The sequence below is a fragment of the Haemorhous mexicanus genome, chromosome Z (assembly GCF_027477595.1).
Source record: "Haemorhous mexicanus isolate bHaeMex1 chromosome Z, bHaeMex1.pri, whole genome shotgun sequence".
NCBI classification, from domain to species: domain Eukaryota; kingdom Metazoa; phylum Chordata; class Aves; order Passeriformes; family Fringillidae; genus Haemorhous; species Haemorhous mexicanus.
Window position 1 is genome coordinate 11,961,923 of NC_082381.1, and position 24,292 is coordinate 11,986,214.

The following is a 24,292-nucleotide window of genomic DNA, read 5'->3' on the forward strand; positions in this document are numbered from 1 at the left end:
CTTCACATTTACTGAAGCCCGTCCTATTTTGTACGACACTGAGCATATAGTCTAACTCTGGGAACCACAGCTGTGACTTAGTTAATGATCTCAATAAATCCTACTTAAGCAGAGACAGGAAGAGAATTATGCAAATGACTATTACTGTGCACCATGCACTTGATAACTGAAGACATGCCACAATAAGCTACAGCACATAAAACAAGTACCTTTTAAACCCACATGTGAAAAGTATGTAAGCAAGGGAACAGCATACAGAATTTTGCTTCTGAAAAGTTGCAGTTGCAGAATATTTATTACAAACTTAAGAGTAAAGGAAGCATACAGAAGGAATATGTACAAGGAGGGATGGTTAAAAACCCAAGACGACAGATTTTTCACATATAGCTGTGACTGTGAGAAAGAATTACTTGTCTGAAAAGACGTTTCTAAAACATCATGATAAAAGACTCTGCCACTCACACTTGGCAGCTAGATAAGATGTCTTCTATCAGCCTCTTGTAGACCCAGGCATCACCTTTAAGCCGTTGTCGCCGGATACCCACTGCTTCAGGCTTAGTGAGCTGACATACTTCTAACTCAAACTCCATAGTTACTTTGCCAAAATCTGACCGTGTTTGACATTTCAGGGTATAACTGTGAAACAGAAGGGAAAACAGAATAATTGTTGAACCATTTCATATTTGTTTTGCAATGCTATTTTATCAGTAGAAGCACTTTAAATAAAATACCCCACTGCTGTTCAGAATATTGTGAAACAGTCCACAATTTAGTCACCTGAGATCTTTGTAAATACTGTAGTTTCAGGGCACCATATTTATTATTATGCCCTAGGACTAACATGCAGCATCAATGTCCCACACTGCCACAAGAACCCCTGCTAGCCAAAGGCCCCTCTCCTCAGAGCTGGAACGATGGAAAGTTCCCATGTTTTTTCTAGACAAGAACACTCTCCTCTCTGTTGGCTGCAGCTCAGCTGGTGTGAAAATAGGAAAAACTGAATGCAGAGTCTGAATGATTACAATGGAAGCAGGTGCTGCTGTGCAATCCAGCATCCTTCCATATTATGAGTTTGGAAATGCATCAGAGGTTGATGTATACTCTGATGTTCTACCAATACCCAACACTGAAATACTCAAGAGCTTGAGAAAATGCATATTGAAAAGTGGGCACAATGGTTATTTCATACATTGGGAACTCAGGAAATAGTCTTTCAGTTTGATCAAAAGTAAGAACCAATCTAACCAATCCGTAGCTTAGTGTAGCTAGTAAACAGTACAAATTCAAATAATCCACAAAAAGTTGTGTGGCTTCTGCACACATTTTAAAACGTACTGACCTCTTGCCTAAAGGCTAACGTCTTTTAACTGCCAAGAATGAGAGTTAAAAGGTATCTGCACTATTTTCCAAAATTGTCCCATTTGTTCATGTGACTGTACCTAAACCAACTTTTGGTATTTAAAATTTCACATGAGATGGCTGAAATGATTTTTTTCCTAAGCGTTACCGTGCTACTATTGGTTTATACCTGCTGGTAAAAGAATTCTGCTAGAAGACACTTAACATAGTTTTGCACTGTTTAGCCATGTTTTACTGCACATATTTATTTAGTGCTTTGTACGCTTTGTATAAAGATTATTTTACAATAGCGTAAAGATACTAAGTTTAAATACTGTGTTTTTTAAGGACTGGACTAGCAACTATTTAGACAAACACAAGTTGAACTAATCATATTTTACACTTACCCCTTCTGAACATATTCCACATGCTTCTTTGAAAGAACAATGATTATTTCATTCAACAGTTCGTCTGGATTCAGCAGATGAGTAGTGGTAATGTTACAGTGTGCCTAAAAGTAACATTAAAAGTAACACTGGCTTGTTGAAACAAGGAATAAAAAAATAAAAATCGCCAAAACTGAAGACATTGCAAAAAGTTTTCAATAAGGAAGTTTCAGATCAGCTAACCATGGTGACAAATGCTACAACATCCCAAAACTATCACTCTTGCTGTATTGTCTAGGGCTGGGAAATGGCCAAAAGCTGAGACAGAGCGCTTCTGATAACAAGGAGCAGGCAATGCAGCAGGCAACTTTTCATGTAGAAAGAAAAGAGGTTACATGTCTTACATCTGGCTTCTGAAGTCACAGAAGCAGTTGAGAGAAGACAAAACTAAAAAAAAAGCTTTGAAAAATTAAGATAATTTGAGGATGCAAAGTCAGTAGAAGAGTGCTTCTTGTGGTCTTTATTTGGATTTAAATGTACGCAACTCTCTGAAATAACTGCTTTAACACTGTCTTGCCGTACTGTAGCCCAGTGTCTCTAAACATGCCTCAGGAATTTTGCATAGACTGTAGACAAGAGAAAACGAGGCAGGAGAATAAAGGCCTTTAGAGAACAAATACAGCTTCCAGTTGCTCAGCTTCCTGGATTATTTGCGCAGTCTAGGCTCCTGTCTGATTGGCTGGTCAGGTTTGTAGCCCAGTATCTTGTCCTGAATGTACATGATTGACAGACAGTTCTCAGTGTGTAGTAGGTATCCCAGCAGCCAGTCAGTTGAAGGGACACAACTGCTTTGACACAACTGCTTATGCCTTATGCCCTCTTTCATGGTAATTATGTTTTTCAAACATGCTGCCTAAAGATTCAAGTACAAATTTTTTCTTGTATAGCTTCTGAAGTATTTAAGTTGCATTTGAACAATGTATACAGAATCACTAGGGTTGGAAGGGACCCCTGGAGAGCCCGCAATCCAATCCCCTTGTCTGCTTCAGGGTTCCATAAAGCAGGTTTCACAGGAATGTATCCAGGTGGGCTTAGAACGTCTTCAGAGAGGGAGATATTCCATGACCACCCTGGGCAGCTTGTTTCAGTGCACTGCCACCCTCAATGTAAAGAAGCTCTTCTTCATGTTGATGTTGAACATGAGGTTATTTTATGGCTCCTCAGCCTATCGCTGGGCACCATTGAAAAGAGTCTGGCACCATCCTTTGACACCCCTTTGAGGTATTTATATGGATTGATGAGATCCCCTCTCAGTCTTCTCTTCTTTAGACTAAACAGGCTCAGCTCCCAGTCTTTCCTCATAAGAGATGCTCCAGCCTCTTAATCATCCTCATGGCCTCCACTGGACCCTCTACAGCAACTCCTTGTCTTTTTTGAATCTGGAGCCCAGAACTGAACACAGCATTCCAGATGTGGCCTCACCTGGGCAGAGCAGAGGGGCAGGATCCCCTCCCTGACCTCTTGGCCATAATCTTCCTGATGCATTCCCAGATCCCACTGGCCCTCCTGGTCCCCAGGAGACTGTCAGCTAATGGTCAATTTGCCATCCACCAGCAAGCCTAGGTCCTTCTCCACAGAGCTTGTAGGTCACTCCCAATCTGTTCTTGGGGAAGAACAGATTCTTCTGTGCCTGGGGAAGAATAACTTGGGGTTATTCTTCCCCAGGCACAGGACCTGTAGTTGCCCCTGCTGAACCTCCTTAGGTTTCTCTCTGCCCAGCTTTCCAGCCTACCAAGTTTCCACTTGAATGACATCACAGCCTCCAAGTGGATCAGTCAGATGCCCAGCTTAAAGACTGAGGCAAAGAGGGCATTCAGTAATTCTGCATTTTCTCTTCTGTACCTTTCATTACCAGAACATCCATCTGATTCAACAGCATCCCTGTGTTTTCCCTTATCTTACTTTTGCTTTTGCTGAAGATGTACTTATAGAATACATTCTTGTTTTCATTGATATCCCTTGCCAGGCTCAATTCCAAGTGGGCCTGAACCTTCCTAGTTGCAGTCCTGCATATTCTGATAACATTCCTAGTCTTCCTACATGGCCTGTCCCTTTTTCCTTATATCATAAATTTCTTTCTTCCATTTGAGGTTCTCTAGAAGCTCCCTGCTCATTCATGCAGATCTCCTACTCCCTGTGCCTAACTTCTTTATCACAGGGATATGCTGGATTTGAGCTTGGAAGAAGTGCTGCTGACCTGCTCTCTTGGTCTCCCTTCTCTTCTGAAGCCCCATCCCATGGGAATCCTCTAAGCAGATCTTTGAAGAAGTTGAAGGTAACTCTCTAGAAGGTTAGGGTTCTAGTCCTATTACCACTCTGCTTCCACCACACAGATCCCATGTTTCATTATCTCATGGTTACTATAGTGAAGGTCACTACAGCCTTCACATCTTCACTCCGTCCCTCCTGCTTTGTTAGTACAAGGTCCAGTAACACACCTTTCCTTGTTGGCTTTTCTACCACTTGTGTCAAAAAGTTATCTTCAATAATCTGCAGGAACTTCCTGGACTGTATATGCTGTGCTGTGTCGTCCCTCCAACAAATCAGAGTGGTTGAAGTCCCCCATGAGAACCAGGGCCTGTAATCATGAGGCTACTTCCATTTGTTCACAGAAAGGTTCATCAACTTCCTCCCTCTGATCAGGTGGATTATAGAAACACCTGCAACACTGTCACCTATTTTAATCTTTCCCTTAAATTCTCACCTCATTCACCTGACTCTGGGTAGAGCTCAATACATTACAGCTGGTCTCTTACATAATGAGCAACTTCACTACCTCATTACACTGACTTGGCCATCCTTGACAACATTTCAGTCACAGAAGCTATTCCACCCTGTTCTGTCATTGCACTGAGATCATGTCCCTGTGACCACATCAGTTTTTAGTTCTTGTTTATTCCCCATGCTGTACATGTTTGTGTCCAGGCATTTCATAGAGGTAATCAAGCAATTGGGTGTAAGAGCAATCACAACAGCAATGCACATTCTCAGTGTGGTTTGCCCTTTGATCCTCATCTTGAGAGGCAGCCAAGAAACATCTGTCACTGCATTGGTTGGTATGACCTAATCACCAATGACCTAATCAAGAAGGAAGTAACGGCACAAGCATCACCAGTTTGAACCCCACTCCTGAATCCTTCAGTCTAAAGCCTGTCTTTCCAAATTGGCCAGGGGGCTGCCAAAGATTCTCTTGCCCCCTTTAGACAGGTGGATCTATGCCATCTCTGCTTAACAGGCTACAATCACTGAAGTACAACACATTGTTATAAAAGCAAAACCTTCTCCATGGCACCAGCCATGAAGCCAGATGCTGATTTGCACTATGCACTTGCTTCTGGCTGTCCCCTTCTCTCTAAGTATGAGAAGATGACTTGGGCACCAATGTTTTTATCTGCCTCACCAGGTGTTAATAGTCTTCCTTGATCCTGTCTGTTGTTTGGCTTGCAGGATCATTTTTTACTCATGATAAGATAGCAGCAGGTAGCTGTCTATGCTCTTGAGAAGCTGGGATACCCTCTCAGCAACATCGTGGATCCTAGCACCTGGTAGGCCGCAAACTTCTTGTGATTCTTCATCAGGTCAGCAGATGGGTGTGTCTGTGCCCCTTAATAGTCACCCACTACAAGTACTCAATGTTTCTTTTTATGTAACCTTGCCTGTGGACATCTAAAACCTTTAAAGGTTTTAGACAATATGTGTTTTCAGTCTGAATGTTGGAGTGTGGAAGTTAAATTGGAGCACTGTTTTTGTGGGTCACAAGGGCTCAAGGTGTTTCCTGCTCAGTGGTATCCATTGTAGGTGAATAGTTCTGAAGCCACAACTATGTCCATTTCAGCCCCTCAGTTCAGTACAGCCTGTACTCTCTCTTTTTATTCACCCCCCTGTCACAAGTGGCCATCAACCTGTGCACACTTTGAGCCTTTTCTCCAGTAGAAGGAGAAAAGGCTTTTAGTGAGCAATGTCTATACAAATAACATGATTAAAAACTAGCCAGTAGTTCTCCTTTCAAACCATGCTGCTTCCTTCACATTTGGTTTAGATGGGCTATAAGCAGCAAGGGCCAAACTCCTCCCCAGATCTGTTGCCTGAACCCAGAAAAACTGAACGTGGTAATTGGAGCACTGTCTTGTTATCAGCAATACTGTAAGAGCACTTTACTGTAGAATTCAGGAAAGGCAGGTCACAGAAGCTTTCACAAAACCGTTTCTGAAGCTACTGGATGTTTTCAATCATAATTATTGTAAGATAACAATTAATACATAACTAATACAATTACTTATAATAATACTTGCTTTATGTAAGACCTTTGCAGCAACCATACCTTAAGTTTTCTTGGACAATCTCTAGTGCATCGTTTCTTCTTGCTTGGTGTAAGCATTGTGATCACTTTATCTAGGCCTCTTTCAAGACTTCCAAATATTTTAGCTTTTCTCTTCTTTTGGCCGCTATCCACATGTGCAAGGTTGAGATCTAATTCCACTGACTGACATCTGTTACATGAACAAATTAATCTGTTATTTTTCCCTCAGTGTTAAAAAAACCCCTTTTATTTCAAAGATGTCACTAAAATATTACCAGACATGACAGAACAAAGAAAATGCAATCATGTGCAATGTATTATAGGAGTTTCTGTTTGAAAGTCTGTTAAGTTTAAACCCTGAGATGTATCTAGAAATTGCAGTCCTTTGGAGACCTGGAATAAGAAGGCAGGTACATTATAGAAAATAGATGATATTGAGTTACATAGTTTTAAAACTTTTCTCTACCTTCATTATTTCCTAGTGACTGTAAAAAGAGGTTTTAGAAAGGTTTTTACTGAAAGAATAGGAGCAGCAGCTTGCTGTTGCAACAGGGCTTCCCAGGCAGCACATGGATTAAGGTAGTCCTGCTCCAAATCAGGAATGCACACAAACAATTAAACACTTACCTTCTTTCAGGAAGAATCTCAGCTGCTGCCAATTCATCTGCATTTGTTGGGTTAGCAGTTTTCTTAATTGGGGTGACTGCAGTGAACTGACTCTCTGAAAGAAAATGTCCAAGCCAAACCAGATATGTCTTTATGTAAAAGGATTTTCTTTTCTTCACTGACGATTTCTCATTATTAATAACTTATCCAACAGCGGACCCCCTTTTTTATCTCAGGTCTATATTTTGGGAATTATAAAATATGTTTTTAATACTACCTCTACTCTACAAATTAAAACTGTCACTGATTTCCCCAGGGCTCTACAAGTCAAACCTTAGGTGTAACCATTGCAGTCAAATATTAGAAATTTGAGGACTAGAATTGCTTTCTTGCTCTGCTGCTGGTCCATGAATAAATACAGAGCAATCCACTGCATTGACTAGTTGTGTTCTTCGGTGATCTGTTTGCCTTATATGAAGGGTGTAATTTTATATGGTCATAATATACAGCAGTATATTATGTAGTATAAAAATAATATAAAAATAGTATAAAATACATAGTTTAATATACAATGTACATGCCACACAATGGTCTAACAAGTCTCTGTCTGCAGAGCATGGTTTTAAAGGCACAGGAGAAAACACCAAGTGAAACAGTCAGCAAATAAGTTGTCACAATTAAACCCAACTTCAATGTTCAAAGATTCAGCTCTCTACAGAATTGCACCTGGCTCCAGACAAACAACCTAAAAATTTCCAGGGGATTCTTCCACTTTTCTATTTCCTGAATCAAAGACTTTTCAATGCAGCAAAGAATTAGCATTCTTTGGTTAATCCTCAGAAATGTCACTAAATAAATGAGCCAGAAGTGTTTCTACATTTCCCATTTTGGATAGTATCTCTTTTGTTTTTAGACATACACAGATGTCAGACATTTCAAGTTATGTACAATCCTAAGGCAAACTCATAAACTAGTTTTTATATTGCTATTCTTTATGACTGATCTCACTAAATAGCAGTATGTTCAAAATCCTATATTCCTCATTATGGGGGAATCAGCCTGCAAAGACTTACTGTTCCTGAACAATGCTTCTTAGCACCTGCAATGAAAGATCCTCCTATTGCAAGGAGCCTTTGGCATTTGAAGGACAGAGTCAGCATTTACAGAATCAACACCAAAACTGTAATGGTAATCATTGAACTAAATGGTGATGAGTGTATGGGATTTGTACATAACTAGACAGGGTAATGACAGAAAATTCTGATAACTCAGAAAAGCTGACATAATTTATACAGATTTCTGTAGTCTATTGCATAGCTGCAAGACCTACATGTTGTTGACAGAAGCATTTTCACTGCTACACTGAACTAGCCCTATGAAAATACTGCTGTGCAACCATAAGAAATCCAAAAGCTAGATTTCTCTTAGAACCAGTCATTAAAGCCGTATGCTTTAATTTTTAAATGTATGCTTTTATTTTCATTCAAGGTAATCACAAAGGCAAAACAGTATTGAGGAAACTGCAGTCTCAACCTTCATGGAAAAGTGGAACCAGGTGCAAGCTTTAACAACACAGTACTTGGCTCCTTGTTTGGATATATCAAAAGGGGCTCACACATGATAACTGTGAGCAGCAATACTAGTAACATGCCCTGATGGATGGTTAAAACTATTGCAGCACCCTACCAGATGTACTAGAAGAAACTGGGTGGCACATAGGGAAAAAAAAATTTAAGTGTTCCAGAATAGATATAGTGGATGAAGAAATATTGTGCCTATATTTGAGTTTCAGTGATTCCTAAACAACATATATGTTCTAGGCTTTCATTAGTTACATTCTACATACCTTTGAGAGCAGGTGCCGTAAGGGGAACAGCTTGTACCTGTGTCTCAATCTGACTCTTTGGAAGAGGAGTCTTGGGAGCAGGAAGCACAAAGGGCATTTCATTTCTTAAAGCTGACAATGTCTCAACATTCTCTTTGTTTTTACGCTTCTTTGATGCCATTTTTCTTGTCACTGGAGTTGACAGTGGGAATTCTGTATCCTCCAGTTGGGCATCAGGCCTTGAATGCTACAAGAGATGTAACAAAAAGAAAAAAGGCATCCTTTGCTGTATTCTGATCACATTCAGGAACATTACAGACACGGAAATTCTGAAGCAAGGTAAAAATGTCATACAATGCTTGACTATAGAGCAATAGTTAAGAACTCCTCAATACTTCTGATTCCCTCTACAACTTGCTCATAAGGTTTGCAAGTAATTTGCTGCGTCTTTACCAGCTCTTCTAAATTCTTTAGCTTGCACATTTAGGGCTATTCCTCACCAGCTCATCTAAGCACAACTAGGAATTTCCATTTGGCTTAATTGTAAAATTTTAATTGCTTCATTTGATTTTCTTGTCCAATATAGAGAGGCTGCACATCTTCAGAGACTTGTCCAGCTCTAGCCTAGGTCTGAGACCTTGTTTGTTGCACCTTATTTTTTTCCTGTTGGTTTTAAAATCCTTATTTACTCATTTTCTAGATGATCAAAACTCAAGTTTTAGTCAAATTACCCACAGCTAGAAGGCACAATGTATGTTCAGCTATATATTTAAAACACTTCTTTACTCCATTTGTAACTCTACTAGGCTAGGGTCTACCAAACATTTACATATCCAGTAATTTTTATGTGCAATGAAAAGAAGATCTTTTGGATTAAGAACACCACATCAAACTCCTGCGTCATTCCATGAGTATTTATATAAAATTTTTCTAATGGAGATTCTTCAAACAGTGAAGCTGTATCTGTAAATTCCATGAATACAAATGCCCATGGCACTTCACTGCACTCTGGCATATCTTCACAGTGTTTTCAGACTGGAAAGAAATATTCAGTTGAGATTCCACTGCACACTTAAAAGTAAGATTTCATCAGAAAAGATTGCCATTAAAGTCTAAATCTAATTCCTTTCTAAGTTCCTAATAATGAAAGTTCCCATGATGGCAACCTAGGTTTTAAAATATGACTTTAATGTTGTTGTTGTAGATTTGTCATTTGTATCAAAAGCAGATGTGAAATTATTCTCAAAGCACCATTGCCAAATCATCTTTCTTGACCAGTGTCATGAAGAGAAGCAACTCACAAAAATAGCCACCTTTGAATTCAAGGCTTGGACGGCAACCTCCTTTTACCAAAAGTCCTAGTAATAACTTGGAAAGAATCCAAGAGAAAAATGGAGTTATGTTTAAAAGGGGCTGGAAAAAGGTAACACATATATCCAAAACATATGACTACTGGATCCAAACACTAATTGGAACCAGCATTTGGAGCCCTTCATCTGATGGCTAGCTCTGCCCTTCCCAAAAATTGTCAGTTATTAAATCAAGGGATTTGTAACTTCAGCCAAGGTTGCAAATCTTCATGGCTCACACCACATACAAGCAGCTATATATCAAAGCATCCTTAGTCTCTAATACCTTTTTGCTACTTACAGGAAACTCTTCCCAAGGACTTACTTCATACCATTACAGTGAAACTCTACACAGTCATTTTAAATTGTCAGTCTTTGGCTGAAATGGACACCATTATAAGAAGCTGGAATGTATGACATTTTAGTAACCTATTTTCTGCTGGTAGGTAACTTTCTGTTGCCCCATGATCGAGGATATCACAACGAGCAGATATCTCATTACTACTGGAATAGAGAGCTGTCTGATAAGCTCTAGAGCTTGCATGATACCTTACTCAAAAGCCCTTACCAGAGAATTGCTAACTACAAGCTGATACTGTAGTTGAAATCACAATCCATTAAACACGAATGCATGATTACGATACCTCAGCTGCCGTGTTCTAGATGTAATTCATGGCACGGTGACTATTTTGCAATATGCTTCTATATCAAACTGCTTGAAGTCAAGCCGAAATATGTACAAGCCTGTGCCACCAAATTTAGAAATGGCTAAGTAAAAGGTTCTGTTTGCCTTGTTGTCTTCACATTAGAGCAGGTCCAGCTAGAGAGCTTTGCTAGCTGGGTGTTCCAGCAAATTCAGTTGATGTTCACCTAGAAGCTACAGACAGGCAAGTTAAATGTGTTCTGAGCACTGCAGAAGGACTAACAGATTGCTGTATTGTGTAGACATTAATTTCACCATCATCTGGGAAGGTATAATGTATATGTTAATTAGTAGTGTTTGCCAATTTACCTTGGACATCACTAGAGTTGAAGTAGCTTAACAGTTCAGCAAAACTGTTCCTAATGAACCTACACCTTAATTATCAATAGTGTAGAAGGCTAACCCACCATGATCACATTATGCATAATCAAGAACACTTAGGATTCATGATCTATTATGCAGCTCTAGTAGTCCTAGAATTCTTGTGTCAAAAAAGCTGTATGGGTGAACCGAAACGATTTACACGCAACTGAATCAGATACATAAAGTATTAGTATTTGTTCTGAGTGCTTGCCTCTAACACAGAAAGCAGCACACTCAGACCATTTCACAGATGTTTTGACTCAAGGGGAAACAGGTTATACAAGTCTGCAACTCCACTGAATGCTTTGGAATTTGTCAAGTAGACTAATATCGCTGATGTCACAGATATTTGCATATTATATACAACATTACAAGGAGTTTAGCAACTCTAGCCACATTGTGAAAGGCCCTATCACTACCAAACTACAGGAATAGAAATTCCCCTAAGATATACAAAACTACTTCAGAATCCCAATCATCAGAAAAACCGCAGCAACACATTTCCTTTACTCAAAGTAAACAGCTTCCTCTCCAGGATTATGTTCTCAAGTGAAACAGATGAGAAAGGGATGACTCTGATTTGATCACCAGCTCCCATAGTGACTATGTCATCTCAGAGAACACTCCCCAGGTGACATATCATGAGGTATCAAAAGATTTTCCTTACCAAATGCAACCCTCAAGGTAGAAAAAAAACAGAGACAAACAGAGTACAGTTAGTCACCACAGAACAAGATCTGGAATTATCCAGGCCACAAAAGAGGGGAATTGAGCCCATTGACAAGGAGGGATTCTGTGCAACACCCAATGAATCAAATCCTCACAGATGTCTATTCCAGGAAGGCCAATCCAGAGAAGCAGCTTAGCTTGCTAAATCATGTTAATGGGACAACTGAACTCTTTAATGCCCAAGACTTTGGCTGACTGTGTACTTCACAGAATATTCTGAGTTGGAAGGGACCCTCAAAGATCATGAAATCCAGCTCTTAAGTGAATGGGCCATACAAGGATCAAAACCCCTGTAGTGTTATTATCACCACTGCTCTAACCAGTTGAGCTAAACTCAGGCTTATGCTTTCTTCCTGATGTTTAGAGCACCAGAATGTCTCTCCAGGCAGAGCTCTGCCAATGCAGAGCAGAATTTCAAGCAAGATGCTGTCCTGCTGTACTCAAGTTTACCTCAAGGACTGTTGACATCACAGTACTGGCACGATCTGTTAGACATGGAAACCTTAAACGAATACGCTTGCCACGAGTCTTCTTGGATAGAAGCAAGAGGTAGGTTGCTGACATGTGGTCATATTTCCACTGTGGGGTCAGGGAGAAAGAAAGAAAAAGTATTTTAATCTCCTGTTTGGAAACATTACAAGTCAAGCTCAGCCTTCTGAGTATTTCTGAGTCTCTGCAAGTTTTTCTACCTCATATGCAACCCTAATTACACATAACTGTAATTTCAGCAAAGAGTTAACCCAGCAAATGGTATCTGTTGTTCAAGTATAAATTTCTACATGTCTATTCTGACTTTCAGAGATTCCGAAGGATTTTACCATAGTGGTAGGATATAGCAAACAGTAAGATTTAGGGAACATGAAGATCACAATTAAAGGAGAAAAAGAAATAAATAAATCTGATCTTCTGAAATAGTAGCTTGTAGTTATAAGCTACAGCCAGATTTTAGAGTTCTGCAGGGCTTCCCTAAATCTGAAATGTATGTAAAATATAATACTTTGGAATATGTAAGTATTGGTCTGATAACGCAGTAAATTTATTTACTCTATTACTGTATTTAATTAGTGTAAATTACCGACATAAACTTCTTACCTCGTTTATTAACTGCAATATAGTCTCCCTGCTCTGCTCATGAAACACAGAAAGCTCTGTTACACAGTCCTCATCAAGATGTCCCAGCTGCAACAACACAATGGATATTGAAATGAGGGTTTTCAATTTACCCCATAATCCAAATCTGACAGTGACACTGTTGTGAAACCCAGTGGGCTGAGTCAATAGTCAATGATGATTTTAGACCTTGTATTTCAAATGTTTAGCATCACAGCTAAACATTGTAGGAAACAGACTGAAAAAGTCATATAACTTCAACAGCTTCACAGTCTTGATCCTCAAAGGTGAGATTTCACAAATTCAAATAAGCCACCCAAAACCTGGTAAGGTTTTTATTAGAATGGAAGGTATGCTTTCATCTGCCTATAAATATCCAAAGCTATGAGCCATGCCCATCTCTACCCAAGCCAGGTTGCACTGATGGTGAGAGCACAGTCAAACTGTCTTTATTTAGGGTTACAGTGGCATCTGGTGGCAATGGGAAGAACTGGCTGTCAACAGGCAGGAACTTCTCAGCACATTCTGCTGACAGCCAGATTATTTTGGTTTTTTTCCTCTCCATACTGCGTTCATCTCTCACATAAGTAAAACAAGCGACAAAGAGACAGGAAGAATATTCTTTCAATGAAATTTTAATTTTCCAATTAAAAATTTGGCAAATTTTAAATTTCATTTAGTTTCATTGGAATTTTTGAAATTACAATTTTCTTGGAGGACTACATAAAAGATAAACCATAACCACATCTAGCATGACCTTCAGAATATTTGTGTTTTACATATGACCAGCTCCTTAGGGAAGGAGCTGGTCATTCATATGTAGAAGTACTTCACTTTTTGACGAGAATTCAGTTATACTGCATATTCAGCTGAAGAATATAAGGAAAACACATTAGAAATTTTTCCTCAAGAGAAATCAAGACCAAGTAAGAATATTTTGACAGCTAAAAGAATCAGAAAAGAACCACAACCATCTTAAAGTTCATCTTGTAACAAACAATTTCATACCATGCACTACGAGGATGGTAGTAAGCCAGCAAATATCACATGAAATGCTTTAATATCTATCTGGCCAAAGAACTTACTGGGTATTTACTTTGCCACTGAACAGCATCAGAAAAACCTTGCATGAGCCAAGGGTGACTTAACAGGTGTTGGACTGTTATCCGCTTCTTTGGGTCGACCTGGTGTGCCATAAAAATCAAAGTGGTACTTAAATTGTGGAGTAAAAATGAAGAAACAATTTATCTTCCACCAAGAATGTTAGGGTGGTTAAGGACAAAATCAGAAACGAGTACTTTTTCAGAGCTTTACAAAAGGAAGCTCACACTCAAAGATCTTAGCAGTCAAGAGCAGTTATGGAACCTACAGCTACAACAGATCTCCCAGGGATATGCAGCATTGGCTTTATTCCTTAGGTGTAGTCCAAATGTATGTTTTTATAGCACATGAAAAACCAAATGCATGCTGTTTAAAGACTTTGTTAAATCATGTAAACTTTGCTAATTTTTTTTTGAAATCAAACATTTTTCCCAAAGATTTTTTTGCTGAAGGCAATGGTAATCTTTTCTTCAAAAAATTGTAAGAATTAAACTTCTTATTTAAACACCGAATGGTTTTTAAATATTTCATAGAGGTAATGTTTTGAACCGATTACACAGTACTTTAAACATCTATTGATCAGAAACAATACCTTTACCTGCAGCATTTGGTCAAGGAGCAGTGTACTGCTAGGAGAGAGCCACTTTGGAATACTGTATTTTCCTCTCTGCAAAAAAAGAAGAGGATTTAGAACTAACACTGAACCTCAAAAGGAACTACTAAATTACTTGGACAATAGTGACATCTGTACTTTGTAAAAAAAAACAGTGGGAAGATGTGAACTTAGTTTAAAGAATGACTTGCATAAATGTCATGGCAATACTAAAACCCAGCAGCATTAGTAAGGAAAATTAGTAAGGAAGCTGCAGTCTTCATCCACTGCGCTTGTGTGACACTTCCATTTCCACCCACTTTTGCAGTTAACCTACTCCTTTCTCCATTGCCTTGGGTCATGCTATCAACTTCGTACTGAAGTTCTAGAAGTGCAAACATACTGGATTATGAATGACTGATAGTAGCACTTTGCAATGTGAAGATTTCCTGAAATCACTACTTTTCAGACACTAAAATTACACCATCCGTGGTATTAGGATATTCTTTTTTGAATAGGTTACATCTAATGCTAAACTTTATACAGCAGACAGGAGAAAGGTTACAGATCTAGCAAGTGAAATATTTTTTTCAAGATAATAATTTACAGTTGTTTTTCTTTAATTTTTGGTTAGAGGAAAATTGAAAAAAAACAGCTCCCAGAAGTGAGGCATAACAGTAGCTAGGAACCAAACCAAATTCACCACCAAGAATCATTTATTCCTCAATGAAAACCAAGATAAAAAGAAAAATCAGTAAAAAGTCTTTGTCAAGTAACATAAGTATTATTTTGTATTGGCAGTTTTCTTTCTACAGACAAATGCCTTAATAAAAAAACAGTTGGTAGTATATGCAGCCACATTTCTAAGTAGAGTATGCTTTGTGTTGACATCACAGATTAAAGACTTTCAGTTACATCTTTACAGACACTACTAGTAAATTATTTACTTCTAGTTCTGTAGGCTGTTTTACAACATAGCTTTACTATGAAACTAAGTAACACAGGTAACCTACATTTTGGCTTTAGTATAATGCTACAGAACACGACATAACAAAGAGCAATTGTCATCTATTGTACTGTGGGCAATACTGGATGGTAAATAAATTATGATATCTGCCAGGCACATAAGGTCATACCAAAAGTAATTCTTTTTTTACAGTAGTTATACCACAGCTTAATTTTTCAGTCAAAAAGTCAAGCCACTGATTCACAAATGAAGAGAACATTTCATATAAGGTATGTGATTTTATTTAAATTCAAGCAGCAAATTTGACTTGGAGCAACAGGTTCAAGATGAGATTACAATAAATTTCAGGATTTAAAATGTGTGAAACTAATTCCATAATAGTGGGTGTCCTCATTTGAAACAATTTTCAATGCACAACCACATAAAATGAAAAACATTTCAGAGTGGAAATAGCAAGTACGCATCTTAACTCCTGTGACATGATTAGTTTTTGACTGCTCCCAGAGTAAGCTTTAAAACCTCATTTGTTGTTTCAGATCACTTCAACACATTCCACTGGCAGACAGTGTGTTGCTCCAAACAACTCAGTTCATAGTTCCTGTCCAGTCTGGACAATTTTAACTACACAGAATAATTTTTTATATTCTTAATTAAGATCTCCATTTCACATCTGAGTTCTCAGCTCAGTGAATGCCTTAAGCAGTTGGATCATTTACCAGGTTCTGCATCTTGGTGTAATGAGCACTAAAAAGGGTTTTGTCATCCTATGACAACATGCTTACAAGTGGACACGTTCTCAATTGCTCTGACCTTCTGGGTAGACAACACAGTTCACACCACAAGCAGGGAGGGAAAAGTAGCTCAACAACCCTGTTTACACTAAATAGCAATTTCCCTTAGAAACTAAGCACTTGTTAGCATTATTTGGACAAGACTCCTAATCACATGGTTTAGTTTAGGTAGTCTTGCAAAGAGGAGGGACTTGGACTTAACGATCCTTTTTGCTGTCTTCCAGCTCAAGATATTCTATTACTATATGAGTTGGGAAGTCATGTAAAATACTGGTATCTCATCTGAACATTGTGTTCAAATGACACACATCTGAACAATCTCTTTGTATTAAGTAGCCTTTGCTTGTTTTTTTCCTTTTTTTTTTTTTTTTTTTGAAGTTCTCTTCAATAACTCAAACTAAGCTTCTTAGTCAAGGTACTTCCTTCTGTCAAGGTACTCAAATGTACTCCAATTCTAGATTAAAAATCCAAAAATCCACACTCCGTTGAAATAATCAGGTGCTTCATAGAGCTCAGACTGTTATGCACCCTGAAAACAGTTCCTGTGCAAACCAGTGTCAGTTGCCCCCTGCCAAAGGAGTCCTTGAATACTCTCAAGGATGGTTTTGTGGTGTCTTTTTAAAGACATATCAGACTTTTGGTGAGAGGAGAATGAGGTAGAGGAATACAAAGCCATTACTCTACACTGCTGTCCATCATCCCACTCAAGCCAAGTTTCATTAACACAGATTTTTATGGCATCACATCTGCACCTCTGCTAGCTCAGAAGTGGCTGGCAGAGATGCAGATGTGATGAGAAACAAGAGCTGTCTAGCCACATCAAGAGGAGTTTACAGGGAAAGAATCAATGACTTAATTGTACTATTTACTATTTATTCAACTCCTTTTGGAAGAGGAAAGTATAACAGCACATGCAGAATCCTGCTTTTCCTACACATGAGAGTGGCTGACATTCAAGAAGAGTATTTTTAGTAATTTTTAGGAAGAAGACAGAAAAATACTTAGATATAAAAGTCCAGACCACTAGCAAAAAAACACTTTTCTGAAACTCACTTTTCTACTGTATCATAGAACAAAGCTAGAGTACTACACAGGCTGAGGGAAAACAGAAACAAATCTACAAAATACTGATCAAAAGAGAAGCAAAACATAACAGCAGATTCAGCAGATAAGCCTTTTTTTCTCAAATCAGAAAGTAAAAATTTCTCATAATGCTTAGTGATGCCTGTTCCTCATGTATTCTAGTATCATCAATACCTACCATGATCTTCCTGTAGACAGCCATGACATTATCATCATCAAAGGGGAGAAAGCCACACAGCAGAGCATACAGCAGTACTCCCATACTCCAAATATCTGCCTAAAAAATAAAAGTGAGAGTTCACAAACCTCATCTATTTAAAATGGCTTAGAGACTGATCACATTGTCTGCTTTTGGCAAAGCCCCCATGAAACTTGCAGAAAGTAGGTTCCTCAACTCTGGACACAACTCGTGAAAACACACAATTGTGAAATTCAGTGAATTTTCAATTCACTGAAACTAGAGCACTAGTAAAACCATTACGCTCTTCCTTAGGTCACCAATTACTGCATTACCTTCAACCTACAAGGAATTTGCTGACAAAAAGGAAATCAGACTCATCTGAAGGGATTTTGTACTCAAAAAACAGTTTTGTGTGTTTGTGATTATGACAGCTGTAACAATCACCTTTAAAGTCCCACTGTTTCTTTTCTGTATAGACATGATGAGGTCTATGTGCTTCATACTTCAACTTCCAATTCAGTCATAAACATACAGGGGTTTGAGAAGCACTGACTTTGTGAAGAACTAAAAGAAAGCAAGACTTAGAGGTCAAGGACAGTGGTGCAAAGGAGGTAAAGGAAAAAAGACTGACTCTATCCAACAGCACAGACATTAAGGAAGTTTGAGGAGATTGAAATTGCAGCATATTGAATGGATTGATAAATGCATGTAGCAGACCCCAATGTTCTAGACATGGAATCAAAGCTGAATAAATGCTACAGTTTTTGATCTCTTTTATTTTACTATATTGCACAGTAAAAAGAGCAAGTTTTCATAGAAGATTTCAAAGGCAAAGTACATAAGATACTGAGACTGAGACCACATAGAAATTTGCAACAAGACTTAGAAAATTACCAGAACAAATTGCTGCTTGGAATAATGTGGTAGAAGACAGTTATTTTTTGTAGAGCAACACCTGGGGACAGGGAAGGATTAGTCAGAGATGAAGAAGCCAGTTGCAGAACCTGTAGTCAGGAGCTACTCCAGGCTGTGACTACTCTCAGTCACACAGCTTCTGAGGGCCACTGAGGCAACATGACAGTGAAGAAAGACACCAGGGGAGTATATCTGAATCTCACCAGCTTTAAATACATGGTACACAAGGAAAAAAAACCACCCTAACCTACAATTTTATCACCTACCTCTGAGCCAATGTATGCTTTGCCCTGAATCAGCTCTGGTGCCGCATAAGCTGGGCTTCCACAGCAGGTGTTCAGATGGTAATCAAGGCCACCCTAGTATAAGACAAAACTGATAACAAGGAAGCATTGCCCTAGCACAAATGGTGTCTTCAAGCAACATATTAGAGGCTTCAGAAGCTTCATTTTCTAATGCTGTCTACATACAGTCACCTAACATTTTGCTTTGGTATAATATATGGTTTCACCAGGCAAAAACTGTCCAAGACCAGGAAAGTCCTATAAATGTTCAGATCCCAAGCTGGTCCTTCACATGCTCTCCCAGCAGTCTTTTCAGCAGCTCCTCCTGTGATAGGAATACTTCCCTTTGTGACCAGAAAGAAAACGGATGGAACTTGGGAATCAGTAATCCTGGAGCTACCGGGCAGGAGCCTGGTTGGATATTTATATCAATATTTAAGGCAATAACTTCATGAAGAGCCACTGAAATGCTTCCTTATTAAAAACATGCTATTTCTTAGCCTGGGCTTTGCTCTAAGCAGATCAGAGTGAGATGATATTGTACCACCAAGATGGTGGTCTAATAATCCCGATTTCCTGCAAGGTGCTTTAACTTGACTCAGCCAAAGCAATCTGTGGACTTTGGATCTGTAAGATCTTCTTTCCATTAAATTCCTTCTTCCCAGCACCCATCTCATATGTGAAGATGACAAACAGAGCAGCAACATAGAAACAAACTTTAAACTTGTTAAACGACTCAGTACCACTGTGTGGATCCAGAAGCTTTGTGGATCAAATCAAATAGATTCCCCTTACCTTTACAATCTCCACACACAGACAAATCCTATGAAAATGACACACCGTTGAAAATTATTGGGGGCAAATGGACACCAACATAAACTTTACAGTGCAAGCCTTTGTGGGAGTAGATACTCTACACACAAGGCAACACGTGCCTTATATTGGGATGAAAGATGAAGTGCAAGAAGAGAAAAACTGATAATCTGCGCAGAAAAACTGTCTCGCACTGAAGTCCCTACTAAGCAGTTAGCAGTGGGACAACTACACCAACCCCTTGAATTCAGGGCAAGGCTCTGCACTGCATCCTGAAGGCATGCCTGCAATTTTTATGTGTGCACTGTAGCTGATTAAGCTCTGCTATGATAGCAACTGACACCCTTACCTTTGGCTTTGCACAAAGTCCAAAGTCTATCAGTTTCAGGTTATGTTCCTCATCAATCAGCAAATTTTCCTAGTAAAAGAGAGAGTGGTAATGAATTCTTACATAATGCCAGGTATCCAAGAAACCACATTTTCTTTCACCCTATTTCTTCTTGCCATTACCAGCCATAATTTACCTGAAGCTTTCATCTGGAGATTTTGGTCTGTTGCTAATGAATATATCCTATATTCCAGACAAGGAATACAAGCTCCTACCTGCTCAGAGAGGCCTAGGGCGCTGCTACACAGAAAGTAAAAACTTTGAGGCATCAGCCTGCCCTCACAGAAAATATAGCCAGTGATATCCCAGATGGTGTGAAAAGAAGCAGAGCTGGCAAAGTGGGGAAGCCACTTGCTCTCCGTTCACCACACTGAGAATAGCACACCCAGTTTCTGCCCACCCTCTAGCACAGGAAAGACAGCAAACTGAAGACAACTCTATGGATGGAAACCAGCCTGTCCAAGATGCTGGAGCACTTTTTGCATGAGGCGGCTGAGGGAGAGATGGTTTTTCAGCCTGTAGGTGACAAAGCTTCAGTGGAGACCACTTGGCAGCCTTTTCATTCCTACAAAGGGGGCATAAAGACAGCACCAGCCCCTCCAGAGAAGCACAAGGTGGGATGATGACAGTCAACAAGCTTCAGGAGACATTCAGACTGGAACTAAAAAAGCTCATTTCTCATAAAAAAGGAAGCCTAACAGGTTTCCCAGCAACATTGTGGTGCCTCATCCTAGGGAGAGGTCCAAGATGTTCCTGGATAAAAAAGTTTGGTCTGACACTGTTTTGAACAGGAGATAAAAGCAGAAGCCCCTAGAAGTCAATTCCCAAACAAGTTATCTCACAATCCTATGAATCCATCAAGTCTCCAGCTACAATCCAAATCTTTCCAAGAGGGACGCAGAAGGCTTTGCTTGGAGAGAAGCTCTTTGGAGACAAGATTACCTGAGCTGTCTAGTAAAATGCTTGTGTGCAAAGAACTTGCTTTTCTCAGTTATCGCTGTCTCTAAACATACAAACTTCTAACCCCTTCCTAGGAGAAATAGTATCAAGGTTTCCATTTCCTAAGCCCATGCTTAATTCTTGTGGCAACAACAAAGCCACAGGATCAGTCTTGTGGCACATCTCTCCTCTGTCCTTTCTTGTTTACAGTATGGGAGTCACATTTTCTTTTGAATGTCATAACAGAACAGTTTGCACAATAGAGAGGACCCATAACAACTCTCCCAGGCTACGCGCTGGAATAAAGGGGATAGCAAAAATGCCTAACCAACAGTCAAAATCAAATCTGTGTTTGCTCCACCCTCAACTGGAGTGCACTATTTTGTTACTCTTACGGAGGAAGATCCTTCCTCAGATACAGCTACATCCAGCTCAGTTGAGGAAGAAAGCAATAAGTAGAAATAATGCTTTTCAGCAAATGTTAACTAAAGACCTCTAAGCACAAGAGAACAGAGAAGATAACTCACACCAGCTCCATTCAGAGAAATAAAAGTGGGTGTTTGTTATTATTTGTGCAAATTGGACTACTGTTCAGACTTACTGGTTTGAGATCTCTGTGGGCATATCCCTGACTGTGCACATAAGCAATTGCTGAAACAATCTGACGAAAAAATATGCGAGCTTCCTCCTCAGAAAGGTGGTCCTTAGAAATTATGTAATCAAACAGCTCTCCTCCAGGACAGTACTACATGAAAGCAGAAAAAAAAAAATTAAATTTGGGATACAGTCATGAAATGTAAACATGAACAAGGGCACTGGACAGCAGGAAGGCACTCTTCTCTTTCTTTCCCTCTGCTTAATCCCAGCAGCACCCAGGCATGCCCCAGGCCAGTGTGCAACAGATCCAACAAGACCAAGAGCCCAACTCTTGCCTGATGCTTCCCACAGACATATCACACTACCAGCACAGGCGACAGAAACTGGCCAAGACGTGACAACTCGGTGGCACTTCTCAGGTCCTACATATCCTGCTGGCACTGTTTTTTGGAGTGTGACGTGGGAATTATAGTCAGTTTGTTTATTGCAAACAGTGAAAAGTGTTTTTTACAATGAGAAAGAACACATTATCAGCTTCATTTTTAAACTACAGCAACTTAGACACACTCATCATTGAGATGATTTTCTAAGAATTGTTTCATTTGGACTCTACTACCAGCTACTGCTACGGCTAAACCCAGAGATTTTTGCCATAGCAGAAACATCATTCCTTACCTCTAAAACCATGAATATTTTCTTGGGTGTCTCAATCACATGATACAACCGGCAAATGTGCTGGTGACTCAAGTCCTTCATGGCATCGATTTCTAATTTAACACGAGGCAAGTCATCCTAAAAGATCACAACAGCAAGGTATGAAATTGCTAAGTAGCTTGACAGCCTGTACCTCAAAGTAAACTTGCACATCAGAACTGTTCAAACTCAAACCAGCACCAGCTCTGTCACTGCTCACCTGCCCTCCTCACACACTGGTCAGTAAAACCCAAAGGGGCAGATATATAGTGCTACTATTCTCATCAGCACTCCATTTGACTTACAGTAGTTTATTTACTTACTTAATATTTAAAGCTGTAACGGCCTCAATTTTACAGCTAGGGAATATTGCCCTCTCCACATGAGGGCACAGGATTTGTGGTGCCATTAAAATCCTTTCAAGTTTACAGCACCTACCACTATCCCACAGTGACAGGTTGCACCCGTGCTCCTGAGAGCTCCACAGGAACAGCACATTACCACCTCTGAAGTATCTTTTGGATTACCTGTAAAGCAAGCTTGTCCATGATTTTTATTGCAACTTTTTCACCAGTGAGACGATGTCGTGCAAGTTTTACTTTTGCAAACCCACCTAGAATTTGAAACAGAAATGTATAAAGCTCTGCATGGTGACAAGCTTTCTCACCCTGATCTCAGTCGCCCTGAAGCAACTACCACGCAGGCATGTAGCATCATTGCTAGAGGAAGAAGCAATTGCTGCCACTGCCTTCCAGTTACACTTCCACAGTTGTGGCCCGCAAAATACACAGAGAAAACACGACCCACAGACTCTGAAGTAACAGTTAATCTCTCAGATAAACATCGAGGTGAATGGACACATCACACACTCTTGTTTGCATTCACAGACTGAGCCCACCTGTGCCGACTGTTCCGTGTAATTCATAGTACTTGAGAATTTCCTCATAGTCATCTCCGGCCATTCTGCGACCCGCAGGATGCGGGCAGCTCTTCTCAGCACCTACAAAGGGAGACCGCAGATTGCGTTCATGCTTTCGGGCTCAGGAACCGACTCAGCAGCAGCCCCCCGGGAAGGCGGAGCAGTTGCTATTCCCACGGACCTGTCACGGCTCCCCGGCAACCCGAGTCGCACCGGCCAGAAGACCCTCGAGTCCCACCCCGTTTCTTGGGGCGCTGCCGATAGCCGCCGTCCCGAGTGTTACTCCGTCCCGAGGCAGCGACCCCACTGCGGAGCAGCCTAGAGAGTCCGTTGCCGTTCAAATGTCCCGCTTCCGGCCGCCGGGATCGATAAGCCAATCTCCGAGCGCTCCTAAACCGGAACGGGCGTGGAAGGCATGGGTATACTGGGAGGGAGGGAGGTACGGAGAGAGACAGGGAGTTCGGGCTGTCAGCGTGGGAAGGTGTCTGTTGCCAGCTGGCTGTTAACGGGGGCGGCCTCAGTCGAGACCAGTTCCTACTGAGACAGAAATCAGCGTCTGCTTCTCCCAGAAAGCGCGTACCCAGGAGCAGCCGTCGGAGCTGCAGCGGGGTCTGCGCCGCAGGGGCTGGCGCCAGGCACAAGATGGCGGCCGAGGCCGTTGCTCCGAGGAGGTGGTGTCTCGCGCCGCTCCCCGCGGGCTTTCCCGCCACAGCCCCGGCTCAGCACCGCTCCTGGGTATCATGGGGCAGGCCCACCCGAGGCACGGTGTCTCTCCGGGCCGGAGCAGCGTGGGGCAGGTGGGAGTCTCCATTGTGAGTTATATGTTTAGATGACTATTAATAGATAATAGGTTCATTAATGCAGTATTGCAGCTTTGCTCTCTGCACGCGAAGTAACACAAGACAGTTTGTACCCCGTCTGCCAGCCATTTAAAGAGGCAGGAAATGTGAGGGCGACGTGGTTGGAGGAAAGGGCAGGAAACGTGACGGGAAGAGAGTAGGAGACATGACTGGAATAAGTACAGGAAACGTCAGGGGGAAAGTGTGAGAAGCATGAGGGGAAAGCAGTGGGAAACATGAGGGGAAAAATACAACCGGCAAATGTGGACATCCGAGGATTAGAAAGGGCAAGGAAATAGTATGGGGAAGATGCAAGAAGTGAGTGTGGGGGAAGTATGGCAGATGTGAGGAGAAATGGAAATGGGCAGGAAACATAGGGGGAAATTGGGTTGCAAAATCATCAACTTCTATCAAAATCTCC

The 24,292-nt window shown here is 40.4% G+C and overlaps 1 protein-coding gene across 2 annotated transcripts; it reads right to left on the reverse strand.

The window, feature by feature from the left end:
• Nucleotides 1-276: 276 nt before the first annotated feature.
• MELK (maternal embryonic leucine zipper kinase) lies at nt 277-23,350 on the reverse strand. 2 transcript variants are annotated; one of them, XM_059874060.1, is made up of 16 exons: nt 23,214-23,350; nt 23,012-23,113; nt 22,096-22,212; nt 21,425-21,568; nt 19,846-19,914; nt 18,666-18,758; nt 17,482-17,580; nt 14,463-14,537; nt 13,855-13,953; nt 12,752-12,838; nt 12,110-12,238; nt 8,537-8,762; nt 6,712-6,805; nt 6,106-6,274; nt 1,746-1,849; nt 277-636 (listed from the first exon to the last, which is right to left on the reverse strand). In XM_059874060.1, exons 2-16 carry the CDS (start codon nt 23,063-23,065, stop codon nt 459-461), a joined length of 1,737 nt encoding a protein of 578 aa, XP_059730043.1. In that variant the 5' UTR covers nt 23,066-23,113; nt 23,214-23,350; the 3' UTR covers nt 277-458. The 2 variants fall into 2 exon arrangements, with proteins under 2 accessions (XP_059730043.1, XP_059730044.1); XM_059874061.1 differs by lacking the exon at nt 13,855-13,953 and adding an exon at nt 22,641-22,726 and having other exon boundaries at nt 14,469-14,537; nt 23,214-23,344.
• Nucleotides 23,351-24,292: the final 942 nt, after the last annotated feature.

Bases quoted from the DNA above. Each gene is read 5' to 3' on its own strand.
- MELK (XM_059874060.1), bottom strand. From the start codon at position 23,065: ATGACTATGAGGAAATTCTCAAGTACTATGAATTACACGGAACAGTCG. The intron at 18,759-19,845 runs GTAAGGGTGTCA...GTCTTATACTAG, and splicing joins GACTTTGTGCAAAGCCAAAG to GGTGGCCTTGATTACCATCT. The intron at 12,239-12,751 runs GTAAGAAGTTTA...CTGACCCCACAG, and splicing joins TATTGCAGTTAATAAACGAG to TGGAAATATGACCACATGTC.